Source organism: Bemisia tabaci, chromosome 2, assembly GCF_918797505.1.
Source record: "Bemisia tabaci chromosome 2, PGI_BMITA_v3".
NCBI classification, from domain to species: Eukaryota; Metazoa; Arthropoda; class Insecta; order Hemiptera; family Aleyrodidae; genus Bemisia; species Bemisia tabaci.
The window spans coordinates 5,494,858-5,515,874 of NC_092794.1; the positions used below are offsets into that span (position 1 = coordinate 5,494,858).

The 21,017-nt window shown below is 39.8% G+C and overlaps 2 protein-coding genes across 7 annotated transcripts; both read left to right on the top strand.

The window, feature by feature from the left end:
- Positions 1-461: 461 nt before the first annotated feature.
- LOC109031870 (uncharacterized) lies at positions 462-5,709 on the top strand. Of its 6 annotated transcripts, XR_011899230.1 has the most exons (6): positions 462-618; positions 1,519-1,687; positions 2,028-2,174; positions 3,050-3,296; positions 3,765-3,911; positions 5,311-5,709. XR_011899230.1 is itself a non-coding variant. In XM_072296605.1 (5 exons), the coding sequence occupies exons 1-5, from the start codon at positions 556-558 to the stop codon at positions 5,393-5,395; spliced, it is 711 nt and encodes a 236-aa protein (XP_072152706.1). In that variant the 5' UTR covers positions 462-555; the 3' UTR covers positions 5,396-5,709. The 6 variants fall into 6 exon arrangements, 5 of the variants coding, with proteins under 5 accessions (XP_072152706.1, XP_018899217.2, XP_018899220.2 ...); XM_072296605.1 differs by lacking the exon at positions 3,765-3,911; XM_019043672.2 differs by lacking the exon at positions 3,765-3,911 and having other exon boundaries at positions 5,420-5,709.
- Positions 5,710-6,470: 761 nt separating this feature from the next.
- Positions 6,471-10,609, top strand: LOC109031854 (uncharacterized). The gene is made up of 4 exons (XM_072296604.1): positions 6,471-6,629; positions 7,063-7,342; positions 9,092-9,341; positions 10,176-10,609. The coding sequence occupies exons 1-4, from the start codon at positions 6,510-6,512 to the stop codon at positions 10,249-10,251; spliced, it is 726 nt and encodes a 241-aa protein (XP_072152705.1). The 5' UTR covers positions 6,471-6,509; the 3' UTR covers positions 10,252-10,609.
- The last annotated feature ends 10,408 nt before the right edge of the window (positions 10,610-21,017 follow it).

Consider the following 21,017-nt stretch of genomic DNA (forward strand, 5'->3'; position numbering starts at 1 on the left):
CTAACCTGAAACCTCATCCTGTACGACATTTCCCACCTACAGGGTTAGAAAATGTGGTTATCGAGGGGAAAGGGAGGGGGCAATTTTATTTATATAAATGTAAGCAATGATGAGCGTTTATCATACCGCATAACAATTTTTTAGGTCATGTCTTGTACTTTTGTTCCTCCAACCTACATATTTTTTACGATACCTAGAAAAAGTCCGATATGCCACAAAAAAAAGTTCGAGAATGCCTGATCAGGTTTTTGCGAATATCTCTTTTTAGGAACGGTTTATCTAAAGAAAAAAAAGAAAGAAAAAAAACGAAAAAAAAAAACAGAAGAAAAGAGGATAAAATTTCCTACAGATTGTTAGGATATAATTTTGACTGCAATGGATGCTGAACAGAATAAAATTCCATCTACAAGTTTTTCAAAGCATGATTGTCAAACAGTCATTTTCCGATTCTAGATGAACTGATAACGAACGATTGTTTTATAACTTTTGTCAAAGGAATATCAATGATTGACGGGGTGTGTTTCTAAGTAAAGTTTATGATCGAATAACATAAACATGTTCCTTAGTGAGTTTTCATTCAATGTTGGATCGATCTGTGTCGTTGCATTATTAGTTCATGTGCGTATCCTTGAAAGCAATATAAGTATAATGATAAGCAGGATGGTTACATACATGCTCACACTCTTTCACTCTTTTCAAGGGAAGAGTAAACCCCCCAAAAGTCCTCAAATTAAGTAAGGATTCTCAAAATTAAATCTGCATGGGCTGAATGCTTTTCTTTCAGTTATGTGTCTACATATTTTAGCCACTCTCTTTAATTCTGGAATTCCAATTCACTTTGTGTACTATTCGCAGCTTTCTTCCTCGGAATAGTGTGGATCCGGTATTATTTTACCACCTTTTTAAACTGTTTTCGGTTCATAATTCTCGTGCATATTTTTCTTTTCTTCCCCTTTTTCTTCTTCTAACTCCCTATTTGTTTTTACTTTAACAGTGAATCGATAAAATTCTCATACGAGTAAGACACTCAAAACCGTAAGAGCGGTCTTGGGTGTCAATGGTGAATATTTGAGTACCTTTAAGGGAGAGTATGGCAACTGCGGTTACTACCTCTGATTGGCTCAGCCATCATAGACTGAATGGAGTCTTCCAGGGCCTTGGCTTAAAAACGGTGGACGCTGCATGTAAGTGAATGTAAATAAAAAATTACTCAAAATGTAGTTTGACTTCCTTATCAGCAACGAGAACTTTACTCAAATGCATTATTACGGAGTATTTTATAGTTTTACGGCCAATCGTGTGCTATTTTTGAGAAAAATCATATTGACACCATGGTTGGCAGCAAATGCGGTTGGTATAACCAAGTGATAACCAGGTGATAACCCAAAAACCAAAACAAAGCACCGCCATTTTTGGGCCCTTAAGCACCACCTATGGGGCCAATGGCCATACTCTCCCTAAAAAGGTACTCTAGTCAATATAATTTTGTAAAATAACTTGGAGCAAATATTAATATAGTTGATAAGCGGAGAGGCAGTTGGAAGGGGCAACGATGATTACAAGGCAGAGGAAGAACATATTCCTTTAAATTTTCGGCTGAATGTGAAGAAAAGTACTGTATCTATGAGGGGACTGCAATGCAGGTCTGCAGACACAAGTCTTCGGCGGCGAAGCGACTCCCGAAATCGTAAGTAATCACATGCATTTCGGCGCAGATTTACACCAACTGAATTTAAGAATGTAAAAATGGTACCTCTCCAGATAGAAAGGAAACCATTGTGGGCCAACGTTCAATGATCGGATTTGGCCTAAATTAAGTTTTGCTTGAATTTAGCTATGCCTTAAGTTAATTTGTAGAGCTATCTTGTGGCAAAGCTTGACTAATTTATATTTTATTGTCACAGAAATGGTACACATTGGAATATTCTTACGGAAAAAATCTAAGAGTACGAGAGTAAGAGAGTTTGAGGGTAAGAGATCTTTTTAAACATAGTGAAATGGATGATCGAATGGCGTTTCTTTTTTAGAGCTGAGACATTTGCTGACAGATCCTGAAAATATGACACACGACAAGGGAGAGGAAGAAGGAGAAGAAAGTCATACCGAGATGTGCTATGGGAATGAGAAGGAGGAGAATAACAAGTTGGACGAAAATCCTCCTACGTTAGATCCAAGTAAGAAAAAAATATCATGATGAAAATTTAGAAAAAAAAGGTATTTTCTTATCTGCTTAACGATTCAACTTTGCTACTTTTTTAAATCGATGGGTGCAATAAAAAATGTTGATCTCCGTTTGCGACGTTGCAAATTTCCGTTCTTGCTATATTTTTCAAAAAACCCAAAATCAACAATTCTTTGAGAATTTTCTCCAGCCTTTTTACGAAAATTATCGAAATTTCATGATAATACTTCAGTTAATTTCACCACCATCAAAATAAAAAGTAAACAACAAATAAAACAATAAAAAATAAGAACATGACAACAACTGAAACACAATTGGAGATTATGGAACTTTGTAATGCAGGTACCCATTTCCGAATTTGGTCAGCGTTTTATGTACGCGCGTTTCTGATATGCACATCCCTCTTAATTTTTGCAGGATGCTCAATGCTCTTTTTTAAATATCGACGGCGGCGTAAGTCGGCAATCACATATCTCGTTTGCGCTGTCTGAAAATGTCCGCCTCCATGCTATTTTTTTTAAAGGACAACAATAAACTGACATCATTCTTTGAAGTTTATGCAACATTTTCTTCGCACAGAGAAGAAAAACCACGGCAGTTTTTAAGAATTGCCGTTGAGTAGTTTTCCGTTTAAAAAATAAAGTATGACAGGAAGTCTGCGACGTCGCAAACCGAGTTATGTGATTGCTGACTTACACCGTCAATGTACTTCCTTACAGCAAACCGTGACTGTCATTGAAAGCAGAAAATCAGTCAAAGCCCCAATTTTGAAAGGAAACGCATAATAATTTCTTATTTGACTATGTGAATGACCTAACCGTGAACCTACCTATTATTTTTGCAGTAAGATGTTATTTCTTTACTTAGATTTGGTGCCCCCTTCAGTACCGGAAATGAAGATTGAGACTAATAATTCCATTCTGGTCTCATGGCGTGCTCCGGTCCGGAAAAAATATCCGATTGATTACTTCCTTGTAGAATTTTACCGATACAAAGGCCGGGAGTTCTGCTCTAAGGGCTGTACGTGCGTCAATAATGAGCCAAAGAGTAACTCGTCGAGCGAATCTTATCACGAGGAGCTGATCGATTGTCTTGAGCCAAATTTTGACTACAAGTAAGTAAGAACGCACCTATAACCGAGAAGAATTGTAATTTGAATTCGTTCAACTGGACGAATTAATGCTAAAAAGAAATGTGCGGAAATGAATCATATCAAAAGGAATTACGTTGCATACAAATCCTAGGCACATACACAAGGAAGAACGCCGTATGAACATTCGAGAGTTGCCAATTCCCATCGATAAAATGATCATTTTTAGGAAAGTTAAAAATATTTTCCCTTGACATTTTCAAGACTTTTTGGTGAAATGGCGAGCCAAATTATCTGAAAAATTGGAAGAAAAATATTCACAAGTTTACCAAGAATTTCGTGTTTTATCAATTAAGGAAATTTGGCAACGCCTGAAGGTTCATACGGCGTTCTTCTTCAGCACGGTAGCATAGCTCCTTTTGCTTTAATTAATTTTAACCTCCTTCAATTTTGCACCAATACTTCCAATTTCATTTTCATATCCCTATGCAGGAGTTAACAAGCACTGTTGCATCGCTCGCGCCCCATCGACAAATTTGATGCAGAAATATCAGTAATCATGCGGCTTTCAATAAGCTTTTTTGCATGACATTTTTTGTGAACATTCAGGTGAGAGTAAGCGCAAACCACAAAATAAAGGTGAGAAACTTGATCAATTTAATCCATGCATGAGTCTTGATCATTCAGAATCGATTTTGCGTCTCTCGGAATTCAGCTGCAATGATATTCGTTTGCTACATATCAATGGCAAAAAAAAAGAAAAACATCTTAATATTATGCACCGCACTATAGGCATTAAGTGCATAATGTATGTACAGCTGATATTGTACACTTCATGAGCTTTTATAGTTAACTTAGGAACATTCGTAACGAAGTTCACTAATTGTAAGATTACAATAAACTTCATCGAAACTTCCCGAATAAAACTTCGAATAAATGTAAAGTACAGGGCCGGATTTACCTACTTGCCGCCCCCTACTCATTCGTTTTGAAACATCAATTAAAACCATCAAATGAACGTGCCAGCGGGGGAGGGGTGCATAAGACGCGTTTACTTGTGTTGATCACATTTTTTGGGAAAGCCCTGTCAACACTACTAGCAAAAGTTCACGGAACTTTGCGCGAAAGTGAAGTCTCGTAAACCTACCTCTGCGTGGACAAGGTCTTCCATTCATATGAAATGAACGAAAAAAATATGAGAGAACAAACATAAATGTGGATAATGATTTTAACTTCCGCCGCCGCGCCACGCAGACCGCACCGTGTTTGGCGCAATGCGTGAAGTATTCCGACAGTCTTGTAGGCGTTATGAGTTTCACGCCAACCGCTGCTGAATGCACTGTTTGACGCAATGCGTGAAGTATTCACGAAGTCTTGTAGGCACTATGCGTTTCACGCTGATCGCACTGAATTTGCCGCAATGCGTGAAGTATTTGTACAGTCATGTAGGGGCTAATATGTGTTACATGCCGATCGCCGCGCCGAGGGCTTCTCCTTTTCATCTCTAGTCCTCGTCATCGTTTCTCTCTAAGTCGCGCCGTTCCAGGCCAAATTGCGTGTTTGTTTTCTCTCATAACTCGACTAATTAAAGGCGCTGTCTCTTGTATCACTGAAAGACGACAAAAGTAAAAATTACTATACTCTCAGAAAATTAGAGATTTTGTCGCCTTTTCTCGTTTGTAATTATTTTTTTCTAAATTCGAATTTTCCATACTCGCATTTAAGAAAAATTCAAAATCTGCCGCCCCCTATAGATTTGCCGCCATGGGCCGCGGCCTATGTGGCCAACCCCTTAATCCGGCCCATGTAAAGTATAATTTAAGAGTAATAAACCGAAGGAAACATGGAGAAGAAAAAGTTTAGCGAGTATAGGTTGGTAAGTTATTTTCAGTGAAATTAAATATTGCAGTGGAAAATTGTTTACATCACAGATTCATTAAGGGTTTTTGTTACTACCTGTGGATTCTGGTTTTTAAAATAACTTTTATAACTCACCTCAAAACATTGTCGATCTAATACTAGATTTTGACCTTTTTAGGTTCAGAATCTTCACAATATATTGGACCGGCGACTTTATTCCGAGCAGATTTTGTGAGCCCATAAAACTTGTGGAGCCCAGCTAAATTTTGGTACATTTTTTCCACCAGGTTCCGAGTTGCGGCTTCCTACCCCACGCATAATCACTCTTGGGGCTGGTGGAGCAAGAAAATAAATCTACCCGATGATTCTGAAGGATAGGGTGCTTTAAATCATGAGTGAAATTTTTCCTGCTCAACGGAAAGACGACGACTTAAAAATATTACTAATTTAAGAATCTTGGTGTGTCTAGGGAGCACCTCTTTACTTTTGTGTGCGTAATAAAAAAGACTGTGATTTTTTAAATTATGATTGAAAATTGTACGTAAGTAAGTAATAAAATTGCGTGATTTTAAGAAGCCATTCAATTCTTTTTACACAAAAGTCGATCCTACACCGTGCTCTGGCGTTCTGCGACACCCAAACGCCACATGTGCCCATCTTCCCAAAGGTTAGCGGGCAGTTGACAACGCAACATCTCTTCGTCAACGTCCTGCCGCCATCCCTTCTTAGAATGTCCCGGTTCTCTTTCAGTTATTTATGCAACTTTTAGAATGAATTGAGTTCAGCAGAAATATATTTTCACAGATCTATCAAGTACACATAATTCTTTCTATCGTAGAACATAGGCGGAAATAGGAAATTTTTGTGGAGGCTAGAAAGTCACCTTAATAAGAGTAGTCCAAAGGGGCACTAAAAGGCACATCGCCAAGGGGGATCAGTGAGCTCTCCTAATTTTAAAGGAGGATCCGGGGATTTTCCTAGCTCTAAAGGGGGATTTCGGGAGCCTCCCTAGGAAGATTATAAGAATTTGAGTCGTCCTCGGAGGAATTCTAAGCCGTTCTTCCCGAAAAATTGATCAAATTCCAAAGTCAAAGATGAGAAATCTTGAAAATCTCCTCGGTCCCTTCCAAGAAATGTAAAGAAAGTCATGATTTTATCTGTAACGTTTTTACGTCTAAAATACTTTACATTTCTTGGAAGGGACCGAGGACATTTTGGGAGGGGAGCTGTCCCCCTCAGTCCCACTCGTTTGGGAAAGATTTATACAACGAATACTCTCCAATTAAGAGGCCAGGCATGAGACGAGAAGTATTATTGAAAACTTGTCATGGTGATAAGTTGTTATCAAACATTAAAACGTGAGCATTCATGAGATAAATGAATAAGGCTTTCAGTGGTGTTCTGTACTCAGGCAGTATGATGAGTTTGTTTACAAAATGTCTAACTACAGGGTGTGAAGTGAGGTGGCTACTCATTTTAATTTTTCTCATACATATTGTAAGTTTTATAAAAGCATCCAAAATCTCTCACAAAAGTTAATCATACAATGTTATCCTGAAGTTCCGTATGCTCACTACATATTTTTTTGGCAATTGAGCTAAATGTTAGGGTGTTTCTAGATCAAAGGGAATTTGCTTTGCTCCAGAAATCTTGGAGGAGTTCCTCTGAGGAGGGCACGAATTTTAAAATAGCAACTCCTTCTTCTTGATCTATTAATGTATCATTGAAAAGGGCGTGAAAAAAGAAAGTTCTTGGCAAGTCCCCATCAATCACGCTTCAAAACTGTGGGGGATTAAAGTTCAAAATGCCCGAAGATTTTCCTAGATGGTGGCCTAATTTTAGAATCGGAAATAATAATTTTCCGTCATTGTCTGGCCGCCATTTAAAAAGAAACTATAAGACTTAAGGCACTTACAAACTTTCGTATTAGTTGGTTCTAGGATATTCAGTTTCTAATGCTGCCTCGAGATCAGAGGGACACTTTGGCACTCAAAGCAAGAAACCTTTCGCGAAACGAGTGTGCGTTCGACCACCAGAAAGGCTCAATAGGTTGACTCAACCGGAGGACTTCGTTGCAGACTACAGCGTTCATGCCGGTAGAGCAAACCATCTTCTATTGGCTGAGGAGGAGTATGATAAGCACGATGAAGACTATGAGGGTTATGAGGTCAGGGAAGGTGTTGAGACTGATTTAGACAAGCAGTTCCCAGGTAAGTCTGTAAACTGCATGCTGAAGATTGAATTTTCAAAAGGAAGACCAGAGAAAAAACGGAACTTTACTATGCTGTTTTGTTTATGGCAAATGAAACCTGTTATTTTTCGAGGTTCCGTCATTCAACCCTCTTGAATTGACATATTTATGCCGAAAAGAACTCTGTACAAATAAATGAAATAAAAAAGAACCTTGAAACTTGCAAATCCTGGTTCTTTTTTTCTTTAACTGCCCATAATTTAATTAAGTCCAATACGTCTAACAATAAGCCTGCTTAGTGTCTGCTGGGCAAAGTGCTGAGCAATTTGCGTCATTATCAAAATAGTTTGATAATATCGATGGGAACCTGCACGGAACGTGCTAGATAGTCCTTGGGCAGGATGAGTGGAAGTGGCTTTGAAATATAACATGCAGTAATTTGGACGTAGCCAGACTTTTTCATGGGAAGAGGGGGTTTATGGTTCAAGATTTTTCATGAACATAGGGGTATCCAGGGAGTGCATAGCCCCCCCCCCCCCCCGATCGCCCGAATAGAAGTTAGAAAAAGGAAAGAGAGAAAAAAAGAAGGAACGGAGGAGAGAAGAAGGAAGGACTGAAATAATTGGTACTTATTCATGAAGAATGGACCACTAGACAAGGTACGAATTTAAGCGATCTGATGCATGTTTCTTAACCAGAATTTCACGTAGAAAACGATTCACACAACGAAAATTATGGAAACCAACTCCTAACGAAGATATTAACGTTTTTATTTCACATTGGTTACGAGGAATTTGAACTGCCCGCTCACAAGAAACTCAAAACTCTACGTGAGTCAAATCGCCCACTACAACGGTTTCAGCAAGCTTCTCAATCGAACAATGTTCATTGCCCATCATGTGTTGTTCAAACTATTAGCAATTTGCTATAACTGAGCCAAAGCGTCAAGATTGAGGTTGCCAGATTTTTATATCGCAGAGACTGTCATGATCACGTTTAGCGCGCGACGTGAATCACGTAGAGCATTGAGTTTTCATGAGCGGGTGGTTTGAATTCACGCATTAAGAATCATTAAATATCTTCGTAAGGAGTTAATTTCGGTAATTTTCGTTGTGTGCATCGTGTTTTACGTAGAATTTTGGTTAAGAAATATGTATCAGAATGCTGAAATTCGTACCTTATCTAGTGGTCCATTGACTCAAACTGCATAAAAGATGCTTTAAAATGTCGAAAATTTGCTGGTGAAGCCTCCCAAACCTCCTTGTGCACCCCCCCCCCCCCCGTCCGGGATGTCTGGATCCGCCTATGTTCATGAAAATAAGAGAGAAAATCCAGAATTTCTAGTCTATCCCTTATCATTTGCCTCTAATCGTGATGCGAAGATCGAGGTGAGTCTATTTGTCTCCACTCTCCACGTGCGAGGAAGATACAAATATATACATCAAAAAATTACTTGTAATCTTGTCTAAGTTTTTTTTCATCTGGATCGTAAAGCCTTTGAAGAATCCCAACTCATGTGAAACGGTTTTCTAATTAATACTGCATTGAATTTAGCAATGAAAAGGTTATATCAGAAAATTAATGACATCATCGATGTAGTTCTTGAGACTTATTTATGGTTGGATAGTCTGGAACAGTTCCTGGCCACCCTTGAGGTTTTACAAGAGTACATTTCCGTGTGTGTCGGTTTTTAATTGAACGTACCAAGTTGTTCTTTTTTTCTAATATCTACGAAACATAACATTACATAAAATTTTATCGCTCACAGGTTGCGGTCCACCTGTCGGAGTGGAAGCAAAAGTGGTCAACGAGACGTCGTTCAACGTTACTTGGTACGCAGAGGCTCCAAAGAATATCTCCATAAGATATTTCATGGTGGACTTCGATCAAGCGAAGAGAGAAAATAAGACGGAAGCCCGGTGTCGGCAAAGAGTTGAACCCGAAAGTGACATTAAAAACAAAACTCACTCTTTTCACAGTTACACCTTCACTAATCTAACCACTGATCGCCTATACCAGTGAGTATCGTGTTTTAATTGCTCAAAGTATAGGGTAATGCGAAAGATATGGAGCAGGTCACATAGACTAATGCAAATCTTTGATGATCATGGGTGCATGGTTGCAATTTCAAATCAGCAGGAGGATATGTGAGAAATCTTGTGTCAACCTGCGACGTTTAAAATGAGGTAACAAGTCCCTAGCAAAAATTGCTGCACAATAGTATGTTGTAATATAGGCTTGCTAAAGGATTTGTTTTGGACCCCATAGCCCGGCTATAGGAGTTGTTACTGTCCCTATAGCCAGGCTATAGGATTTATTATTTATTTAAATATTTATTATTTAAATCCGCTTGTATTTTGATTCAGAAAAAAATTAGAAATGAGACATGCCTCGGCGAAAATAAAGTTCGATGAAGACTATACGCAAAACCGGGACCGTGCACGCGATGCAAAATTTTTTTCTTTCGGTTAAATGACAATTTTATTGGACTATCTTTAAACACCAAGAGAGATTTGGTGAGGTAAAAACGTGAGTTGCAGTAAACCGAATGTAAATTTGAGCACAAACAATGTAAAATGATTAGGTGAACGGTTGATGATAGGTGAACCTATTGTCACGTGATTTTTAAAGACAGTAAGCCTCCATAAATCTTTGTTCGTTTTTAAATCGACAAATTTTTAAGATGTGATAGAGTGATAGATATTCCTCTGAAATAGATAGGGATAAAATGCACAATTTAACCTACAATTACTGAGTAACATCACCAAAAGTTTCATTTTCTTTCTCTAAAATCATGACGATATCTTGAAGAAATATAAAAATTCCGTGCTAAATTACACGTTGTTTTCCAGGTTCCGAGTGGTAACATACTACTTCGATTATCAGATATATTCCTCACCCAATACATCGTGGATTCGACTGAAATAATAGTATAGCTTCTTAAATACAATGAGCTATAGTGAATTCTGGAGGCGGAAAAGTGAATGTCGTGAACGATAACTCTGTGTTGTTGTGCAAGTTCCGCGAGGTGCCCCACTAAAATCCCGATTCGACTTATGCCTCGCCTAGAACTACGAGAATATGCATGCCCTGCAACGGAGGTGCATTGCGGGTCACCTACCCCTCCGGCTTCACACCTTCGTCATTTCTTGCACATTGGTAGCAGATGCCTGAGCAATATTTTCGATGATTTGATTTCACTCTGTGATTACTATAATATCTGTTAGCTGAAAAAAATCATGTAAATAAAATGTTTTACAAATATAAATTATTTCTCTATACGGTATGGTGAAATTTGTTTGATTTTTATGCATTTACGTCATTTAACTGAAACTTTAGAGGGTACACCCCTTGGCCTCTACGCGGTCCAACCTCCAGAGGACGCTTTGTGCTCGAGGGTTCATTCACTCTGGTACTCCAGCTATTATTTCTAAGTAATGCATAAGTATTAAATGTAAGTGCGAGAAATATTTAATGGATGTTCTTTTTGATTCATAAATACATGTTTTGGTTCATTTTTAAATCGGTATCCAATTTTTTAGGCGTTGAAAACTCAATAATTCAAAGTTTTAACCTTTTTTTGATAATGTTTTCGAAGGAGGAAAAAATCTGTCATGGAGATTTCCGTTTCAAATATCGTCCCTTATTTATGCTTTGTTATGATAATAATTTTAACCGATAATCCAATTCTCCTTCAAGTCAAACAGGTTGATTTTCAACAAAGTTATGTCTGCAACGTTGCACTTTCGATCATCCTAATGGATTTATTGAAAGGAATTTGAGAATCCTCCCATTGTGTGCGAACTTCCTCTCTGCGCTGATGTCACCTGAGGCCAACGAGGGTAAGTTAGGAGGAACTGGTCAGCGTAAATGGGATTCGTTTAACATCATAATTTCATTCCAGCATGCTGCCTCGTGGGATATAATGAAAGAAGCGCTTTTTGAAGCCAACGGCAGAACGAGGAAAAAGTTTGAAATTATGAGAGCACATTGATAACCATAATTTTAGATAGACATCTTTCGTGTGGTATCCTAGACAGCTTCTTCCTTCCAACTGACCGCGGTTGATCCCAGACAGGGTTGCCAGGTGAGACCCTAAACGTAAGATTTTTCTAATGAGACCTTATTTCGACTAAAAACTTGTGGAGGAATGTGTTGCAACGCACGAATACTCCCACGACACTCCAAATCAAGTTTAAAATATTGATGGGAAATATAGACTCATTCACATTTTTTGGGCGGTGTTTGTCTGAAATTTTTGTGAAAAATGTTTCTGTACCTCAGTTTCAGTGACTCAATTTTGAGTTTTAGTGCAAAGTCGTGATGGACCACTAAGCAAGGTACGAATTTAAGAATTCTGATACACGTCTCTTAACTAGAATTCCACATAGAGCACGATTCGCGCAACGAAAACTAATGAAGCAAACTCCAAACGAAGATATTATCCGTTTTTATTACACATTGGTTACGAGGAATTTTGGGTAACTCTTGATAGTAATTGCGAAAGAATTCTGCAGAAACATTGTCCCAAAGTACATAAGTTTTTCTGCTATGATACATTGTTTCCAAAAAATATGAAATGGTGTTTACGGCGGTTTTGCGTTGCACGGCAGTATTAAAAGACTCGGAGACTTAAACGCTGAGATAGAAAAGACAACTAGATTTTAAATTTTCATTTTATAAAATTGAATTTATCGGATTCGAGCGGTAAAATGTCCAATTGTGCCGATCTGGCAATTGTAATCTAGTGCGGCGTTTTCATAGTATGTGAGAAATTCCGTGAGACTTGGCGAGTACAATACGGTGGTGTTTCTGTTGCGGCTCGAGCCGGCACGCGCGGCGCGGCGCGGCGCGGCCCGGCGCGGTCCGGTGCGAGGTGAGTCGCCCACGGCTTCCGGTCCAGGGCCCGTCAAATCTGATGTCCAGCTGATCCGAGTCCTGATCACAGCTCCCACGGCAGTCCTTCCCCATCGCTCCCGGGGGAATTCGGGCATTTTCCAGCTCAATCAGGCAGCCAACTCACTCCCCGCTCCCACTGAGTTGCCTACTCGCGACACTTGAGTCCACCTTTTGCGCAGCTCTTACCAGGCAAAGGCGACCAAATTTCTCCTATGACAGTCATCCTTTGGTGCCTCACACTAGTACCAAAGGATTCCAGTGCACAATTGGACGAAGTTTATCAGAAAACCAACCCACACTAAGTTGAAATGAGACTAAGAGGTTTGATGTTTTACCCCTCCGTAAGCCTCAATGTAAAGAATAAACTTTAACCCCTCTTTTCACGAGCTAATTTTTGTTTTTTCGACTTTGAGTTTTTGGCAGGAGAAAATATACAACTAGTCGAACTCAACTCAATTTTTTCGAAAATGTGGGTTGGTTCCTTTCTGATAAACACGGTCCAATCGAGGGGCATGGAGGAGAAGACCCATAAGTGCAGCCTTTGCTACGTCGAGAAATTTGTGTTTAAAGTTTCAAAATGACATGGAGCCTTTTGGCGAAAGTAAGCCTGAACTCACTTTTGGATGCTTTAAAGTTGGATTTTATTTGTGAATTTTTCACAGAATATACTTTCGAGCTAGATTTAGTTGATTTCATGAATATCTCATTTTTTTCAAAAACTGCACTTTTGCGCCTTGTCTTCCAAACCCCTTAGTTAAAAATTTTCCAATTTAGTGATACTATGCGTTACTTTTTTGTGTCAGATCAATCCGTGAAGTTTTTGGTTGCTCCTCACGATTTTGCAACTCGACCAAAACTGTAGGTTACTCTGAGACATCGGAGCGTGAAGGAAGTGTCCTGCAAAACTTTATTTACTCTTCCTTTCCTCCCAATTTTCAGAGAGGTTGTCAAGTAGCAGTGATCGCAATAAGTTGTACTTTGAGTTTTTCTCATTAACCTTTAAACGAACTCCCTCCCCTTTTTTTCTTTTTTGGGAGCCCTTAAGGCTTTCTTGCCCTGTTGAATGGACCGTTACGGTGGCGAGACGAGGTTGTCATTGTCGGAGTTAGTCCTTCCGTAACTGTATAGTCCTTGTGTAACCGTAGCTAGTCCTAACCGTAAGGGTGAAAAAATTGTTTGCGCACTTATGGCTTTGTAATAGGTTTCGTTTTCACACAAATAAGACAAATTGTGATGTTTTAGCCAAATTAGTGAAATCATTTATGTTAGATGAGACGAATTTTGAAGAAGACTTTATTTCGAAAATTTGAGAGTTTCAGCTCTCTTCGTTATCACGGCATGATCGCCCCTGTCCTGCCTAGATGGAGCGCAAGGCGGCATCAAGAGCGAAGAGCGGTCAGTGGCCGGCTCGGAGCTGAAGGAAGCCGAATTCTGTGGGAGCTGTGCAACAGTTTACGCTGTCGTCACGGATTGGTGATCGATAATGATCCAAAAAAAGAAAAAAAAAAAAAGAAAGAAAAAGATCCAGAACCTGATCGACCGCCGTCGCAGTCGCCGCTACTCCCCCGCGTTTCCGTTTTTCGAGCTTTGATTTATGCTTCCTGAGCTTTTGATCCTTTTTTCCTCCTTCTTGTAGCCACCAGGGCGCCGGCAGGAAACAGTGGCGTGGCGTGCTTTGCGATAAATCGATTGATCTGTCATTTAAACATATGGAAAAGGATCGATAAACAGTGTTTGCAAAGAGCACCTTGGTAATCGATTCTTTACCATAGCTTCAAATGGAGAAATATCGATAGTCGATCGTTCACGCTTCGCCATTGGCGGATAAGCTTTTGAATCAACGAGAGAATCTCCCCACAACATCGCCGATTTCTCTCGGAATCTTGAGAATCGATCGATAAGAATCAACTGTAAAAAAGGCGGATTGGTGGAGATCCAAATACGACTGCCATGCTACGTAAAAACGCCGTATGAAAATTCGAACGCTGCCGAATTTAATCTTAGAGAATACTTATTTTCGTGGAGAGTTATGAGTATTTTTCATTGAAATTTTCAGACGCTTTAAATCGAGCTGCGAAAAAAATTCTCTTAAATATTGGAGGAAAATACTCACTAATTTTCCCGAAAATTCATGATTTGTCAAAGGCAGCTTGGCATTGTGAGGGCCCATACGGCGTTTCTCCTTACTACGACAGAACAGGTGCGTGCACTGACAAAGAATTTTAATTTTCAATTATTGTATTTTTGAAAGATTGCACTGGCTCTGGCAAAAGAACGGATCAACGGATTTCAAAAATCTCTTCGGATATTGAGAGAACTTTGAAAGTACTAATTGCTAGCCGCAAAGCACAATTGTTTTCGTCGATAGTCCTCCGCAAAAGTTAAATTTTAGGTGTGAAGTTGGCTTACCATAACTGGTTTTTTTGACTGAAATAGGAGGACGGTTGCACGGATGTCAAAAATCTCTTCGGATATCAAACTAATATTTGAAACACTGAGAGCCAGCCACAAAGCACAATTTTTTGCATCAATAGTTCTCCGCAAAAATTTAAAAAAAAAAACGGTTTCGGGACGTGAAGTTGGCCTACAATTTCGTTTTTATGCTGCAGTTTTTGAACCCTTTGGTGGCATGAGCTGAAACTTGAAGAACAAGCTAGCTACCAGAAGTTGGCTGACCAACATGGAGCGCAAATTTAAAAAAAATCGGTATCTATTTAGTGCTTTGATTGTGCTTAAATTGTTCTTCAATGTTCAGCTCATGCCGCTAAAGGGTTAAAAACCTGCAGCCTAAAAACGAAATGGTAAGCTATCTCCACGCCCCCAAACCGTTTTTCGATCATTTCCAGAGAACCATTTCTGGATACAATTGAATCGGGACGTGCGAAAACCGCTAGTGTCCATTTTTTTAGTCTTAAGTCTTTAGAGTTCATAGTAATTTCAAAGAGTTGATACAGCCATAAAAGAGATGAAAGGACTCGTTTTGGGATTAAGAAAACCCGATGATGAGTTTTAACACCGCTTTTGTGGTTGCAACCAACACCGAAAAGTATTATGAACGCAAAAGAACTCAAGACTGGAAAATTGGACATTAGCGATTTTCGCACGTCCCGATTCAACACGGAGGAAAAAACTTCGTGCGTGGGACCCGAATTTGAGGTCATATGGATGTCTGAAGTTTTCTGATCACGCATCCGAAAACTTGAGGTCCAGCTGCCGAGGTTCGGGTCAGACATCGAGGCAATACGGTATGTACCGGAGTACCTCAGATGTATGACCCGAACCCTTCCATATATATCGAAGTACTTCAGATGTCTAACCCGAACTTCGGCAGCTCGACCTCAAGTTTTTAAATACGTGATCCGAAAACTTCAGAGATCCATATGACCTCAACTTCGGGGTCCCACGCACGAAGTTTTTTTTTCTCCGTGAATTGTGCTTTGCATCACTTGTTTAATGCTTTAATAGCTTTTTTCACGGAGCTATCTATGCTGGAGAATAAAAATCGAAGTAGTGGAGGTGCCGGCGAGTCTAAGGCGAGGCGGCGACAGGGGAATTTTTAGCATGGCAACGATGAGTGAAGCTTTTTTCGATGCCCACTGTTGCACCCTTCCACCCCTTGCCCCGGGTTAGGATCCTCATCCAGTCTCTGTGTCCGCCACACCTACTGGACTCCGTTGGGGAATCCTCGGGCGCTTGCTAACGAGGCTGATAGTGACGACACTCGGTTGATTTATGGACGGCTTCCAGGATCGGCACACCGCACCGGAGGAACCGGGCGGGAGACTGCCCTCGCGTCGAGTCGCGAGCCACGCCGACTCGCGCCGAATATTATCCAACGCGGCCCACTTGCCCCATAGCCAATATTCTAAAGGCCTCGTCAAAAGTAGTCTCCGAGTAATTGTACAGCTTACTCGAGAAATGAGCTCGAATGTCATAGAATCCCATAGAGAAACAAAAGGAGGGGTTTGCATCTTGAAGATTGTTCAAATGTTCACCCCGTGACGTAGATTGGAACAGGAGGTACTCTAGCACAATCCGGAACCCGAAGTAGGAAAAATGAACCATGACGTCCGAATTGTTTGCTTAAATCAACATGATTCAATTTTAAACACTTTATATGGAATGAAATTTTGCCATTAACTACACCATTTTCAAGAAAATCGATGATAAAAATCACACGCCGATCCACGTCATCAAAAAAATTCAGTATGCCCGAAATGCAAACACCTCCTTTTTTCTGTATGATAGAATCCCGACGCTGTTCATTTTCTGTTTGAGAGAAGTGGTCATATATTGGAGTTGTCACTGAGATGACCCAGTAGAATACTCTCAGAGGCACAGGAGGCAATGACAAGACATGGAAAGAGCTTTGGTGAAAACAAGCCTATTTTCAGCCACTAAATTAAAGGCCATCGTGAATTTCAGCCAAACAATTATCAAAGGAAAGAATCCCTGGTAAAAATTGGCAGTAGAATCTGTGTTTCAAAATATCATAGACCTACAGCCGGCTGTAAGATTTCCAATAGCTTCTATAGCCGGCAACACAATTTCTTATAGCCTTTTATAGCCGATAGCGATTAAGCAACAGCCTGGCGATAAAGTGTATGCTAAACGTTATACTAATTACGGATGCTAGGACTTAGTGAGTTTTTGAACTACCGTTCTCTTTTTTGGCCGTAGTATCCTGATTTATTTTGCGAGGAATGTTCCGTACTTTTGAAGGATATGCCTGCCATTCCTGTGCAATACCTCTGATGTGAAATAGTTGCTTCAAGCGCCGTAGCCAGCGCGAAACGCGCATTGGCGCCTACAAACCTAACAGGGATACTTCACGCATTGCGCAATGCGTGAAGTATCCCTGTTAGGTTTGTAGGCGCCAGTGCGCCGCTGCTTCCCTTTGTGTTAGGTTCTAATATTTAATCTCGTGGAGTCAGCGTTTTTCAACTCATGACTTTGAAATGTTTGCACACTCTGTATGGATTATTTTCATTTTAATTGATGAAAAAAAAATATGTAGTAAAGGAAAATATAATGTGCGTTTTGTAATTGAGGTGATTCCGTACAAACTTAAGGATTTACAAAGCACACGAATTCCTACACAATTTCTTATAGCCGAAGGCGAAAAAGCAAATGCCAGGCGATAAAGTGTAAAGCCTGGCGATAGGAACTATAGCCCGGCTGTGTAATTTTTTTCTTTTTCTACAGCCAGCTATATGATTTTCTATCGCCTTCTTCAGTCGGCTATAAGAACTCCCATGGTATTTTGAAACGCAGCTCCTATCGCCAATTTTTACCAGGGATATGATGACGCCACAAACTGTGCAAAATTTTAGCTAGAGTAAAACAAACGTTATGCTAGAGATAATTTATCACTATATTTTGAAAACGGTGCAGTTTATTTTTGCAAAATATTTCAACCTAGTTTGATTGGTTCGTGATCCAACAAAGGCTGGGTTCAGCGCAACCAGAGCTTTGCAAAACTAACCGCGAGATTTCGCAGTAGCCTCGGCAACGCCGTCCAGAATGAAGATTTAATGAGTCGTTCTCGACGATCCAAATTTGGATGCCCCCGCAAAAAAAAAGTTTAATCAAGATTATAATTAGATCGTAATTAATTTTGGAAAGTGTGATTCGATGATTGAAGGCTGACTTCTCCCCCTCTCCTCTTGTCTGGCTCTCCAAATGCGAATTTGCCTACGCCGGATGTGGTGCTGGGCCGGGCCAGACCGCCAAAACATCGCCTACCTTGTCGTTGTCAAGCCGAGTGAGTTTGTGACCTTTCACGAGGTGTTGAACTGGAAATTTTCAGATTTTTCCTCTCAATCCGGCAACAATGGCCGGCCCGCAGACGTCCTACTAAAATCTATCCTACGTCCGCTTGTTCCCAAGTCGAGTGCAATTACCCTGAAACGGAGGTACCTCCGAATGACCGAATCTGGTACCAGTGCTCGTCGAGTGAGGGGGAAGAAAAAAAAGCGCTAAAAGCTACGGCTTGCCCAGACTTGCCCTCGAATTTGAGAACCGGCCTAGATCTGGTAATTGACACGTGCAATTAGCCACAACCGTAGACCAGAAATTAATTAATACATCAATGAATCAAAATTGTTTTAATAAATAACTGTATAAAGACCGAATATCAACAAAATTAGTATAACAATTATAATTATAATTTTAGGATCCATTAGACACTATGCTTTAGCTGTCTAATACCTTTACTTAAAAGCTTTTTTTCCAATTTCGGATGGGGCAGCTGTCCGGCCCCATTTCACCTTGTAGGAAACTAATAAAATATATGTTACCCCCCCCCCCCCCCGCCTCCGAAAAAACCAACAATGGATCCGAGTGCAGAAAAGGGCCAAGTTAATTTTTTTTTTTTTCTTTGTTTTTTTTTTTTTTAAAAAAAATCGATCTCATAGTAATTTTCAGCTTGACTTGAAACTCATTTTTTTGACTGACTCCATTGACTGAGACATATAGACCAACATTTTCAGCTCTGAATTCCCTTTGGGGCCGTTTATGAAATACGAAACGCTTTTCGGAGGGAGGAGGATCGAGAAGATCTTTACTCCATTTTCTTTTCACGTTTTAAAAGCATATGGATTTACGTCAATGAGGCTTTACGAGCGGCTGGAGAGGTGTCAAAAAATCCGAAATTTGGCTGTACGCATTTCACCAACAGCCCCCCCCCCCCCCTTACGTATGGGCTTTGACAAATTTTAAGGCATAGAAGTTTGTATGAGCATCTTAAAGTTTTTGTCCAGATTTCCAAACCTCGGACTTAAAATTCATTATCCACATTGAGTCTCAACAAAGAAAGATTTCTTTCCTCTGTTTTAACAAATGTGACCAGGGGCGTGGCGTGCTTTGCGATATATCGATTTATCTGCCATTTAAACCTATGGAAAAGGATCGATGAACAGGGTGTTCGCAACCTTAATAATTGATTCTTTGCCAAAGCTTCAATGGGGAAATATCTATAATCGATCATTCACGGTTCGCCTTTGAATGCTACATGATTCTTTTCTGCTGGTCGTCGCCAAATTAATTAGCAACGCAGTTTTTCCTCAATCGAATTTTGCCTTTCTTAGAACTTAAGAAACAACGGTGGTGATTTGCATTTAACGAAACAGTACTTAAAGATTATCTATAGCTTGCGGAGAGAGGGAAATTTGAAGGGAAACATATGTTTGTGATCTGATTATTGGTTTATCAATAAGACAATCGGAGTTCCCTTTACCAGGAACACTTCTCACTACCGAACTTTCAGCTCGGACCGCAATCTCCATGCAAACTGCAAATTTAGTAAAAACTTTTGAAGAGAAAGGGGTTTGTCTCGACTAAAGATGCTTCCTTGAGACATTCATTAAAAAAATAATAATAATGGGGCGCTGAAAGAAATTATTCATGGAGGAGAGATCCTGAATCCTCTTCAGAACGTCCACGGAGAAATCTTCCTGTCCTGGCTGCGCCATTCGAAAATTTAAATTGATAATTTTGATTGGTTTTCCTTGAAGATGACGTGGGATAGGAAAAAGATTTGGCAAATTATTATGTCGCTTGGATCCTCCTGCGGTTTCTGACCCAATTATGTAATATCTATTTAGCATATCTTAAAACCACTTCTGCGTTCAATGAAAGAAGGGGTTGACCTGTACTTTACGTAATCCAGCCTACATGTATGTGAATTCTTAAATTCTTATTTCAAAAGCCGAAAGAAAAAATGGTCAAGGATTTCTCAGAGTCTCAATTCAGAGATCTCATCGCAAATCGTGTTTCTCGCCGATCTTATGGTTAAAAGCAAAGAACAAATGGACGTATTTCTGCTAAATGGAACTTAACGTCAATTCCAGTTCCTTTTAGAATTTTAGAATCCCGGATAGCGTGTTCTATATCAAACAGAACTAAGCTTCATGGAAAAGCCTCGTGAGCTTATAGGCGTTGGACGGAATGAACTCCGTGGTCCATACCGCCGTGCTAAGGAAGAACGCCGTATGAACCTTCGTCCGTTGCCAAATTTCTTTTGGTAAAATACGAATTTTCAGGAAAACTTGTGAAAATTTTCCGTCCAATTTTTCTGAGAATTTTCTTCGCAATGTGATCTAAAGTATCAAGGTAGAAATTTTCATTATTTGCCTCAAAATTAATGTTTTAAGAGAAGAAATTCGGCAACTCTCGGATGTTCATACGGCGTTCTTCCTTAGCACGCCAGCATAGCACCCGCCAATCCATTCCCGCACATTCCCCTTTTTCCTCTACACGGAGAAAAATCTATGGCTTATAAACCAATTAGTGGTTCATATGGAACACCACTAATAGTAGTGAAGGCAAAATGTAATAGTAGTACATATACCTTAGTTATGGTGTATATACCACATACTATGGTACGAGCTACCACAGTATGATTCACAGACCGATAATCATTAGTTCATATACAAATATTAATGGTGTTCCATATGAACCACTAATTGGTTTATAACCTGTAGCTTTTTCTCAGTGTATGCCGCTTGGTTCTGATTAGCAGAAATACATAAAAATATGTGCCACTAATGATCGAAAACTCCCTGGTTTGGTTCATCATGAGCAAATTTTTGAATAAGAAGGTCTCCATGTGTCAAGCAACTTGAAATAGTCGGTGCGCCTACTTTTCTGCCGCTGCGTTAAAGTCTCTGAAGTGACTCCTGCACTTTTGCCGCTCATGAAGATCCCTCACGTAGCTCAGTATGATCGAATTTTTAAGAAACGGAACTTCAGAAGCGTCTCTCCGTAGCGTTTGGTGCCTGAAACTAAGTCGAGGA

What these genes read in the sequence shown, in the direction of transcription:
- LOC109031870 (XM_019043672.2), top strand. Translation starts at nt 556, where the DNA reads ATGTTCCTTAGTGAGTTTTCATTCAATGTTGGATCGATCTGTGTCGTT. An exon ending in TCGTTGCATTATTAGTTCAT is followed by an intron (nt 619 to 1,518) that starts GTGCGTATCCTT and finishes ATATTAATATAG; the next exon opens with TTGATAAGCGGAGAGGCAGT. An exon ending in GCGAAGCGACTCCCGAAATC is followed by an intron (nt 1,688 to 2,027) that starts GTAAGTAATCAC and finishes TTTCTTTTTTAG; the next exon opens with AGCTGAGACATTTGCTGACA.
- LOC109031854 (XM_072296604.1), top strand. Translation starts at nt 6,510, where the DNA reads ATGAATAAGGCTTTCAGTGGTGTTCTGTACTCAGGCAGTATGATGAGT. An exon ending in TTTAGACAAGCAGTTCCCAG is followed by an intron (nt 7,343 to 9,091) that starts GTAAGTCTGTAA and finishes TATCGCTCACAG; the next exon opens with GTTGCGGTCCACCTGTCGGA. An exon ending in ACCACTGATCGCCTATACCA is followed by an intron (nt 9,342 to 10,175) that starts GTGAGTATCGTG and finishes GTTGTTTTCCAG; the next exon opens with GTTCCGAGTGGTAACATACT.